General features: G+C 31.6%; 1 protein-coding gene across 9 annotated transcripts in view; it reads right to left on the bottom strand.

Annotated features, from left to right (window-relative positions):
* LOC140434462 (uncharacterized) overlaps positions 1–12,362 on the bottom strand; it is a 271,759-nt gene that overhangs the window by 7,970 nt on the left and 251,427 nt on the right. For 7 of the 9 annotated variants that reach the window (XM_072522754.1, XM_072522752.1, XM_072522748.1 and 4 more), the window contains 5 exons: positions 11,831–12,346; positions 8,558–9,298; positions 6,480–6,967; positions 6,123–6,386; positions 4,972–5,151 (listed from right to left, as the gene is read on the bottom strand). In XM_072522754.1, the coding sequence (XP_072378855.1) occupies positions 4,972–5,151; positions 6,123–6,386; positions 6,480–6,967; positions 8,558–9,298; positions 11,831–12,346 (2,189 nt within the window). Of the gene's footprint in view, positions 1–3,235; positions 3,318–4,971; positions 5,152–6,122; positions 6,387–6,479; positions 6,968–8,557; positions 9,299–11,830; positions 12,347–12,362 lie in introns of all 9 variants that reach the window. The other 2 variants (XM_072522751.1, XM_072522749.1) reach the window with 2 other exon arrangements.

The following is a 12,362-nucleotide window of genomic DNA, read 5'->3' as shown; positions in this document are numbered from 1 at the left end:
AAACCACGATTCGAAAAGTTCACCCGTAATATCTTGATGATAATCCAAACAATTGTCTTTAATGTCTTTTGCACTTAATAGTAAGCCATCGGTTGCCCAACCGTCTTCCCCTCCACAATGTAAAATGTATATTCGTTTCCCCTGGAAACTGGTACATTAATTTTTTCACTTTATATTGTCATTACTCCAACCTTAGCCAATTGTTTCGTTAGTGTGTCAAACCACGTTTCATCTAAGTAATAAATTTTTCTTCCGCTATTTCTGTACTCGGTTATCTTTTCCAAATATTCATTATGCCATTTTATTAAACGGACACTTTCCATTATAGTATGTCGTTTATTGATTGTTTTATATTTAAAACCATTTGATAGTAACAATTTTCTTAAAGTTGATTTACAGCAATTAATAATATTTTTAGATTTTAATTCAACTAAAATTTGGTTAAGTGTGGGTATAATATTACCTGCAAATTTATCATAAATGGTTTCTGAAATGGGACCTAAAAGATGTTGCTCAATAGATCGATGTAGTCCAAAGTCGCTCCTTTTTTGTCTATTTGTAATGCCCTCCTTTATAATTCGATATACAGTAGTAAATGAAACTTTTGTTAAAGCCGCAGTTTTTAAAACACTCTCGTGCCGTTCCAATTCTTCACATAATCCATTAAACACAATTTCTTTAGCGTCTTTCGATAAATGTTTTTTTTTCTGGCTTTTTAATAGTTCCTCTACTTGGTCCAGCAACATTTTCAGGATTATTTGGTCGTAGAATTTCCTCATTTTCTTCAACAATTTCTACTTCATTATTCTCAACAATTTCTAATGCACTATTCTCCCATGGACGCCACATTTTTATTTAGGTACTTAATATTTTTCTGATAGCGAAATCGTCACTAATAAATAACGTAACGATACCGAAAGTCACATCAGTCTTGTTATCGGTCGTTCAGAATTTCGTGGAAATTTAAGAACCTTGGTCAGCACAGCAGGGCTGTGACAAGAACCCGACAATCGAGTAATAAACTCATAAACTTTTATTGATAGGTATAAAAAGGGGCTTACATCGTCAAATTTTAGCAGTAGCGTAAATAAAAGCATTATTGTGACTAAAGATAAAAACATTATTTTGATTAAATGGACCTAACACGTATAATTATTTAAATATAAGATATTTATAATTGTACCTAATAAAATTATATTTTACAGTAATTATTTTTGCGTTTTTCTGAATACTATCCTGTAACAAGGCAAAATATTAAAGAGGAACTATTAAAACAGATGTCATTTGATCTAAGCACATGGATATTTTGTTCCGTACCATTTTTACACCAATTGGTCTATCTCTTTAAATTTCTCAATTATCTGTAACCGGGCTATACCAATATTTTTGCACGGCCTTACGGCATAGTCGTTATTACACATTGTAGTATATGTGATTCATGCTGGGTCAAATGACCCATCAAAAATCTCCCATGGGCTTGTAGCCTATAAATACTTATTAATTGATACTTTATGACACTAGGTATGAGCACAGAATAAGAATTGTTTCTTATTCTATGATATGAGCTAATTTCCCAGATTGTAAATTGTTGATATAAAGAAGACAGTTGGAATAAGTCTTTAATGCAATGATTAGAGCATTTCTCTTCGTCAACAAGCAAAAAGATTGAGATAAATACTTAAATAACATAAAATATAAATATTAGTTTATCGACGCTATGTCGAAATGGTTGTCTTGTCAATCAATATTTTTGTAAATATTAAATAAATATAGTATCATCTAAAAAGTATTTAACAAGGAAACTAAAATGTAAATTTTAATAAGTTACTTTTTTATGTTCATTTTACAAACTAAAATTCATCACACCACTGATTTGTTATTGATTTATAATTTATGTAGCGTTAAATTCTAGCTCAAATCGTGAAAGTAGGTATATAATAACTTTAGTTTACAATACCCATATTTATATATATACAGGATCGGCACTCTAAGAAATTAATATACGACCGATAGATTTTGCAACACTGTAAGCTTAGTGTCAATTTCATCTCTTTAAGCCTCTATTCCTAAATAATGATAAATAAAATGACAGTTCATATTTTCAGCATGACTACTGCTGTTATCGATCACAAAACTTTGATAATCTTCAGTAATCTTTACCATTTGAAATTTTTTTTAGAATTGTTTTATTATTTAACTAAATCTTTAGTCGAGAATGTTAACTTTCTGTTAGTTGCTAGTTTTTTAGTAACATTGAAAAAAATATCCATTTCTTCGAATTCCGAGCCTGTATATTAAAATTTAACATTTCATTTTACTATGTTGTAAAATTTCCTTTATTATATCACTCCTCCTTTTGTTAATTATGAGACTTTTTACCGATTAAGCCACAGCTTTCAGTGTTTATTAAACTTTTTAGTGCATTTTTTCCATAATTTCTAGACTTCTTTTTCTCGAACCTACTCATATTTTCTATCCTTATGCTTTGATTATTTGTATGAATGGTGTTGTCCATTTACATAATATACAGCACCTTTTAAGTCTTCTTCATATATTCTTCAATAATATGTAGTCTATATTCTCTAAAACTATATGACGTCTTTCGGCCTACCCAAGCTCATCAGACGTGGGGGCTGAATACCAAATCAAACACAAAAGACAAACAAACCTCTTCTAACTATTTTCACTCAAGTGGTAAGCATACCAAGCTGCCATTTTCGCTCAAGTTTTAAGCGTACAAAGGTGCCATCTACTTGTATGTATCTAAGACAGTACATACATTGATAAACCGCAAACGACAGAAAACAATATTAATAAATTATTTTCATTTATGGCCATTAAAGTATATGGCATCTTTGTACTCTTACCACTTGAGTGACAAAGGGCTAAGAGAGGTTTGTTGGACTTTTTATGAGACTGTAAGGCTGAAATGACGTCATAACGCGGTTGTTTATCAATTTAAACACAGGCGTACTTTCTTAAATAGTATATATATATATATATATATATATATATATATATATATATATATATATACTCATATTTAAAATAAAAAAACTAGTTCATCAATAAAAATGGATTTTAGTAATAGAAATAGGCATTATTTGAGTTTTACGCCACACAAAGCACGATGATTGGTTATTATTCTGCAACAAGAGCAAACAGATGCTTAGATACTTAATCTAAATGAAATGTTAATTTTAGAATGCCGAAAATGATTTCATTCTCTACTCACTCAGGGGCTATAGAAACCGCCAAAAAATTTTTGCAAAGGACAAGGATTGTCCATATAAGACGGATCTATTATTACTGTCAACCTAATCGTAAAAGAAATTTTAATTGTGGAAAATTATAGTTCGAGCTAAAAAGAGCTCTACAGATCATATAAAAGTGTAATAAAAATAACATATTGTGTCGAAAATGCATAGGTACAGTTTTAAAATTAATAAATTTTTAAATTAGTTAATTAATTTTTGCACCTTTAATTTGGACACCAACCGTTAGCTAGCACAACTATAAAACGTCATAGAACGGCCATTCTTTTAGTCTTTCTTCGATAAGTAATTTAATTTTAACCAATATCAACGTATGTAGGGACAAATAATGAACAAGTATCACCATAAACATCGTAAATTTTAATTCGGAAGCGCAAAGTAACTTTTCAATTTAAACTAGGAGGTTTGAAACGTTTCTTTCTGGCGTGTGACAATAATTAGTACCCTCTTTACTACTCACAATGAAGTAAGTCCGCCAGCCTGTTGAGCTATTAAGTTTGACAACATCTTATGTTTTTCACATAAATTATATAACATAATATCACTTAAAATAGGTCAAATTGCTACTAAATGGTTTACTTATTTGTGTATTTAATTTAATTTTCCAAAACTAATAAGAATATTATATGCAGTATGCTAAACTGACATGAAACATACCTAATTAAAAAAGTAATGCCAGGTGATATTAAATTAAACACATAAAAAAGGTGTAAGGAACACGATTATTATTTCTAGTTTTTCAACATAAAAATAAAGGTAAAGATGCCATCAAAATTAATCAATCAATAATTACACTCCTTTATGAGTTATTGTACTCTGTAGGAATAATCTGTAGGAATTTAGAAATATTGTATGAATTGTGACCAAACTGTAAGAAATAGACTACATGATGCTGACCTACACCTCAGACGCCCACTGCCCATACACTGCGAGTTACCATTTCTACTTCTTCGTCTGAAATTAGGCAGTACCAGGGACACTACTTGTCATGTCATTTGATAGTGAGACCCCTGTATCAAGAGGGTTCTCACGTTTCGTCATGAAAGTCATAGATTAAGATTAAGATAGGTACAGGTAATGTGCATTAGGACTTACAAGTATAGACAAGAAACTAGGTTTTGTCTCTATCCTAATTTAAAAAAAAGGGAAAGTCTTTAGAGATCCTGGTCGCCAAGAGAGATTAAGATCGCTTCTCATTTGAAGAATGGCCAAAGTCGCTAAGATGTTCAAGATCTTCTTAAACAAAATTGAAATATAACTTCAAAACAAAATTGATAATTTAATTTTACGTAAGAACAGTATGGTGTCAAGTTGCAATTAATGCCACTGGAGAAAATACGGATTATTAGAAACATATTTTGTATAGATTTTCATGCTTTAAATTCATTGTTATATTAAGAATTTTAATTAAATTAGTTGCCTTTAAATAATGTTTGATTAATTGGTTATATTACACTGAAATTACAATGAATTCATTGGTAACTCATCGGACATTATAATGGTAGATCACTTTTGAAAATACAACTAAAATGCATGGATATACTAAGGACAAATTTGTGTTCCTTGGATTTAGACATTGTTTATGCGAATATTTATAGTATATACTTTATATAAAGTATTTTTTAATTAAAATCCAGAGAGTTGCCTGATTTTCGACACAAAATGTTATTTTTTTAATAATTAATTTAATACTTACTTCGGTGTTGACTGAGTAAGTGGTTTTCTGCTTAATGAACTTGACGCTGCACGTCTGGGTGGTGTTATTTTGGACGTTTTTCCATTTGCTTGTGTGGGCTTGTTGTAAGGTAAACTACTGGGTCTTTGGGGGTGTCTCACTGCATCATGCGGATGGTCCAGTTGGTCCATTCTGCTCGCCCTTTAAAAGAAAATAATTTATTAAATGTGTTACGTGATTAAGTGTTGAAATTTGGGAAGTTCGATCAGTATGATCAGATTGTAAGTACATCTGATATATATCTTTTTGGTATTATCTAAAATAGCGCAGAACTCATAGCTACATCGTCAGTTTGCTTGTACATTTACCCATTGTAAATAAATCAGCCCTTTTGATACAATATGGTGTTGAGTCTGTTGTAAAACTTCACATCTTTTTTCTACTGTTATTTTTATAAACTCTATCCACAACGATATCTAATTCACACAACAAGGACGTCTCTTTAGAGCATACCGTTTATTTTAGACAAATCAACACAGACAGTTAGTTGAAGCACTCTACAACATCATCACTCATCGCGTATACAAGTAGTTGCCAAGATCCTTATTATAAGATAATTAAGTGATGACTACAAAATTAAAGCAACAGGCAAAACACATCATACATAATACAGAACAGTAGCGCCAAAAAAAGATTCTATTGAAATTAAGTCAAAAACCTTCTTACCTCCGGAATCTTTATGTGCATATGTGGATTTTTATGTATATATTGGAGATGATTCACATAAAAAGATCAAAAATCTATCAATAATAAGACCAATATAAAAGATCTTTCTAATATATATATCAATTTAACAAATTGAGTTTGTTTCGTGAATGCACCATTAGCAGATACTTTAAAAACCCTGACCCTAAACCGGGTGTATTTTAAAGTTCCTGCCATGTGGCATTAGTCTAGGCCTTAGTAACAAGAAATATCATACCACCTATTAGCGGTATGAGAGGAGACTATTACAGTATTAAGTGGATAATATAAAAATAGCACAATAAAATAGTTTAAGAACCATATTGAGCACTTAGCAATCTTAATTGGTTAACATTATTGTAAAATATACCCTATAATTTAGCTATATTAGAAGCCATACGGAAAATAATATATACTTAAATATTTACCTTGCATTGGGCACGTTTCTTTTCATCGGTGAGCTTTTAACATTCGGTAAAGATTTGCAATGCATAACTTTCCCACCTGGCGGCGTGGTAACTTTTTTCACAGTCTTTGCAGTACTCACAGGTATTGGTATTCCAGAGGGTTTGATAGGGGAAGTGATAGGTCGGGGAATTTTTGATTTTGTCACATGTGTTGGCGATGTTGGTGGAGATTCTGTTGAATTCTGCCCGCTTAGCATTTCCCAACGTTGTTGCAGTTTCTTAAATCTGAAAAACATGACATAGTTGGATAAGAAGAATAAGGTAAACAAGCATGTATATAAATATATATAAATCTGTTGATATAGTGATAATATTTACCTTTTGCCATTTATGGGCTTTTCATCAGAAAAGTTGGAATCCAATGACTCAGGTTCCTGGTCATCGTGCAAGGGAGGAACATTTTCTTGTGAATTTGATTCATCGCTCTTATCATTTCGAGGATTTTCTAAGCTATCTGTATAATCTTCATCCTCTTTGGCTAGTCTGTCGTAAGCTTGGTAGAGTTTAGAGGTCAAAGAGATACCTGACCAGCGTTTCTTTGCTATATCATTTATGTCTTCCCCTAATTTAAAGCTCGGATGAGTTCCACTGCTCTCTACACACGACCGAGGTCTTTCTTTCTCCGCCCGTAGCTTGGATTTTGATACTGGAGAAGTGCTTATCAGATCGGGCAGATCTTGATCTCTGCAGGAGAAATTTCTTACGGTGTTTGCTGTTGATATTTCCTCGGATTCTGAATTAGAACGTGATCTTGATAATTCCAGTTTTGCTGAGGTAAATTGTTTGAAATTGGGCGACGGAGACTGCTAAAATACATACACATATGTGTTAGGGTTACTTTACTATAAAAGCTATTGTCCAATTATTAAATATATACAATATACATTAAATTTACTTTAAGGCAAGTGGCTTTCATTAGAATAGAAATTAAAGTTAAGGATCTTTGAAATAAATATACTATTACAAATGTTTGAAGCGGTTTTTGTAAACGAAATATAGAAAAACAGATATGAATTTCAATTTCAAAACTACAGTGGGTAGGACACCAGGCCCAACATTGTAGTATGATAAAAGAATTTCAACTGCATAACAAGTGAAAACAGAGTAGACAAAGCTGTATAACATTCAATAATGATGACATAATAACATAATAAGTGGAAATAAGAACATGGTGTAGACCAAGGTGTATAGAAAATAAGAACAGATTAGACCTAACTATATAACATTCAATAATGATGACATAATAAGTGAAAATAAGAACATGGAGTAGACCAAGGTGGATAGAATTGGTAACACAAGATACCAGAAGATCGGCGATCCCAACTGGAAAACTGAGATATAGAACATGATTAAGAGAAAATTGTCAATGATATATTTAAATATTAAATATAAATAATATTCAAACCAGAAAAAATGTAAAAAAAGTTAATGAGTACTGTTAATTATTTGGCAGCAATAGAAAAAATAATAATATAAAAAAATAAAAATGTAACATCGTTCTTCAAACGTGACAATCTTGCAAGATGAGTGAGGCCATAGATGTTGTCAATAAACTAATAGGAAAGTAGTGCATAAAATATTAAATTTATATACAAATCTATATCATTATTTCTTTTACGTATAATTAGAGAAAAAAATGTGGATTCAAATTCATGTCTACTATAAAAAATAATGCAGTAAATGGTAATATCGATTAGGAGTATCTGTAATCACTTTTGCTTTATGGTGATACGAAAAATGTAAGTGCAAACGTAGCAATAGTGTTTTTATGTTAGTATGATTAGTTAGAACAATACTACTAGCTTTGTTTAGTTACTAAGATGCTATCGCACGACGACGTGACTCGAGGTAACACTTCTTGTTACATCTGCTAGCAGGATATAGCTAGCCCGAATCACAAACAAAATCTAACAAGACAAAATTAAACACACAAACTATTTTCACGTAGCATCTACCGATGGTGTATCATTTTATAACATACATCCTAGAATTGTATTTCCGAAAAACAAACTTATTATTTTTAATATCTTAATTTTCGTATTGGAAAGTATGTCTGAAATTATCTGTATAAATATATCATTTTCTGAAAGTCAAAATAATTTTTTTTCAAAAAGTTCGTATATTTTCCATGGGCTGAGAATTTCGTGGAGATCGGGTGATTACTAATAAGATATAACGGAAACATGGTTTTATTCGATATAGTAGCATCTAAATATTTATTTTAGATAATTTAACTAGTTGTTCTCCAAGCCACAGTTTTCTCTTTCGGGAAATGTAGCAAATAAATAAAAAATCAATATATTGAAAAAAGCTTCAAAAATATTTTGTTTTTTTTTTTTAAGTAAAATATTGTAGCTTGGAAAGAAAGCAGTATTAGGTTAAGTGGTCATGCATACCTTGTGCGTAGGACTAAACGGTTGATGATACGAATCCATTCTCTTAAAGCTCTGGTGTAGTTGTTTGAATTCAAACAGCAAATCCAACTGGAAAGGCAAAAAGGCAAGTGGCTGCAAAGCAGCGATCATCGTATCCAATAGAGATCTGATGTTTGCTCCTCCTGTATGCGACATCACCAACAACGAATCAGCAGTATAATGTTTCTTTAGTACACTTTCTCTAGTTCTTAGAAAACTAGCCCAAGCATCCAAAGACCTGACGTTGAGCAATCCGAAGACGAAAGCGTTGAATTTGACCAATCCTTCCGTTATGGCATCTTCGCTGTTAATACGCATCACTAAATCATGCAGTGCTTTGGTAAGAGGCCCTTGCTGCGAAGAAGCCTCTACCACCTGCCAGACAGAATTATGTATAGCCCCAAAACTTGTTTCAAGGCTCGGCTTTAAGCCGTCACTTAATATTGCGTAGAGTGCCGGACAGAGCGTGGTTAATGCCAATTTGGCGCATGCTGGATTTATGCTCGAGTCTCCCAGTGCATTTAGTTCGATCTGATTGGATGCCAGTGAGAAATGGTGCATGATTTGCTCGACTGAATCGGTAACTGAACTAATTAGAGAACGTTTTTGAATAAGGTTATCGGAAAGGGTTTTGTTGAGGTGAATTGGGGTAGTTTGAGGACTAGAATAATTGGGACTGTTTTCGTTCTCTTCGCAGATGGGCATCTCGGTAAGGTTTTTAGTCTATAAAAAAATTGTTTAATTTTAAAAATATAATTTACATTTTTCAAAAGAATATATTACAAAAATTTTATTATCAATAAAGGACAAGTTCAGTACCACTTTTCGTAATACTTAAAAAATATATTCCCAATTTTCTAATTCTTAATCTTAATTTTCAGGAAACAAATTGGCAAAACAATAACATTTAGGTACCTACTTAAAATACTTTTATGACTACATTATAGTGTTCTAAAGTTTGTAGGTCCTAGTCTTATTTTATAGACACAGATATCAGGAAATTTAAAAAATTGAAAGATAATAGAAAAACAATATATATATATATATATATATATATATATATATATATATATATAAAATAACGGATATTAGTGACTGTCAATATAAACAAACAACACAGTTTATTAGGGTTGCAGTCAGAAAATTGGCCGGGATGTTAATGAAACACTCTTATGACTTTTTGTCTAGCTTTCGGAATGGTTTTATTCCTTTTTCAAGACACTGTAATAAGAAAAAAAATGTAAATATTTATAAAATATCACAAATCTTCAGTGCAACTTACTAGTCGTTGAGATTATTTATAAAAGCATAGACACTCAACATTATTAACACACATATAAAATATAAAATAGTGGACAAAATGCATTTTAAAATTCTTTAAAATTTAGGTACAGATAGTAAAAATTTAGTTTGTCATCTTTTACTGGTGTGTTTTAACTCTGACACATAGAGAACAAAAAGAAAAAATCCTATGATTAAAAAGTAATTAGGTGTACTTAATATATTTCTTTTTAAGAAATACTAGAGGCCCATCTTAGGTGATTTTAATTTTTAAACCTGTCTTAATGGTATGCAACATGTTATGCATATAAGTGTAATTTGTGTGGGTACAGGTAGATATTAATTTTATTTTGGATGTTTTTCCAGTAAGTAACAATAAATGTTGCTCAGTTTATCTATGTCTGACTTTTTATTGATGCAAGATGTACTAGAATATATTTCCATAAAATCTATAATACATAATACATGCAAAAAAAGTAATTACAAAAGTAATGTTTTTTTATATTTTATTTTGAGTGACTTTAGTGTCATAAAATTAAAAAATACTGTCAAATTAAATATAAATTATTGTTTCTGTCCATTAAATTCCCCTGAATGGCTACAATAGTCCTCTGTCACACGTGTGCATAAAATTGTCCATAACTCAAAAACCAAGAGGAAAACGTGTGGGGTTTTTTAAAGATATATATTTAATTTACTATTGCCTTTCATTTTAATAACAAACATTCTCAACATTTAATAAAATTAGCTAGGGACAGTTTTGTATAGAAAATTTACAAATAGCAGAGAAACATCCATAAACAGAACACTTTTAAATTAAAAAAGGCAACGAAGCACTCGAAAAAATAATGGACAGAATGATTCAAACTTACTAACACTAGTAATTTAAAAAACAGAGTCAATAACAATATGAATAGAATAATATAAGGAACAGGAGAGACAGGAGGAGACAATGGAGAATGGAAAGTACTCACACAGTACCTATTATTCTATCTACTACTGGTTTTATTCCGAAAAAGCTCATAGAGAACATAAAAGAGCTAGGTCTTAATGAACATCTTGCGACGTCCAGATGTGTACGAAAATTTTTGGGAGATACTCCAGCATACCAAGTTGCCTAGGACTCGATAACACGAAAAGAGTCCCACCAGAGCTCAATCCTTTTGATACCGTAGGTATCTGGGATGAGTGAATTTTCCCCTTAGAGGGAGTGTAAGCTGTACTAAATCTGGCTAAATCTGGATAAGGAAAACAGAAGACATCACATTTCATCTCTGAAGATCTTAAAATCACTGAGAAAAAAACGTATGAGTATTACTGGATTACTGATTACTAATTACGAATGACTAATGAAAAACTTACATTCAAGATCAAGATATGACTAAACTGAGAGGAGAATTCAAGCTTCAAGATGAAGCAGAACACATATATTGCTATACTAAAATTTGAAAAAGCGACACAAAAATTGACGATGTAATGGAAAAACAAATGTAATTGTAAAGCTGTGATAATGAAGACACTCTCTGTTCTCAAAGAACTACGACATAGACAAGCACATCAATTTCATTGACTTTACGATGCCATGACAATTTTCAGGTATACCCATGCAACCAGCAACCATGCAACATCGACCAGAAAATCCGCAGTGCAAGTGGTAAAAAATTGGGGTGGTTTTAGTCAATAGACAGTAGTTCAAGTGATACACTGGATCACTTTTCTCTGAGAAGAAAAGCAGACATTGGCACATTACCTTGAATCCGATAATATCTAGGCTATTCCAGCAAAAAATATATACAACAGGTTTTCATAATGTTTATGCGATATACGTATGCGTTAAGATATAAAATTAATTTTTTATAATAATCCAGTAAAATATTACAAATATTTGTGAATATAATTGATGAAATAGTATTTTAAACCAACTGAACTTGTCCATTCTCTTTCATTTAGTGAATATAAAAAGAATATGCTTACCTGGTAATTTTTCTGTTGCACAAACGCAGAAACATTCGGCGAGTTGTTAGGTGGAATAAACTGTTTGGTCTCCAAATGTTTCGGTAAAACATTAACTTTTTCGGCAAAACTGACACATTTCTTTCCTCCGAAGTGTTCACTTCCATCCTGATTGATTTTCAAAGCCAAAAACTTGCTTACATAGGATCTTAGCTGGCCAAGACTTTTTTCTGAAATATCTTCTTGGTCAGATGATGAAATTCCGCTTAATTTCAAGAAATCTTCCAATTGAGCCAGTTCGTCGTTGCTGATATTTGATAAGTTGAACTCTGTATGATGGTGAGGTAGACTGTCTGGATGCTCATCAAGGCTACTACTAGACGTGCCAGCGTCCACACCTTCGTCTTCTGTTTCAGAAAATCTTTTGTTTCGTAAGAGATAGTAGGGTTCTGGGAAAGATTTTCTCTTGTAGTTAATATCTTCCACATTCTCTTCCTCGCTGGTTTCATACATGCTGTATCGTTTGTTAGCGTCCACCTAAAAATAAAATTAT

The sequence above is a fragment of the Diabrotica undecimpunctata genome, chromosome 2 (assembly GCF_040954645.1).
Source record: "Diabrotica undecimpunctata isolate CICGRU chromosome 2, icDiaUnde3, whole genome shotgun sequence".
In the NCBI taxonomy this organism is placed as follows: Eukaryota; Metazoa; Arthropoda; class Insecta; order Coleoptera; family Chrysomelidae; genus Diabrotica; species Diabrotica undecimpunctata.
Note: the sequence above shows the minus strand (reverse complement) of the source record. Positions and strands in the feature narration are given on the sequence as shown.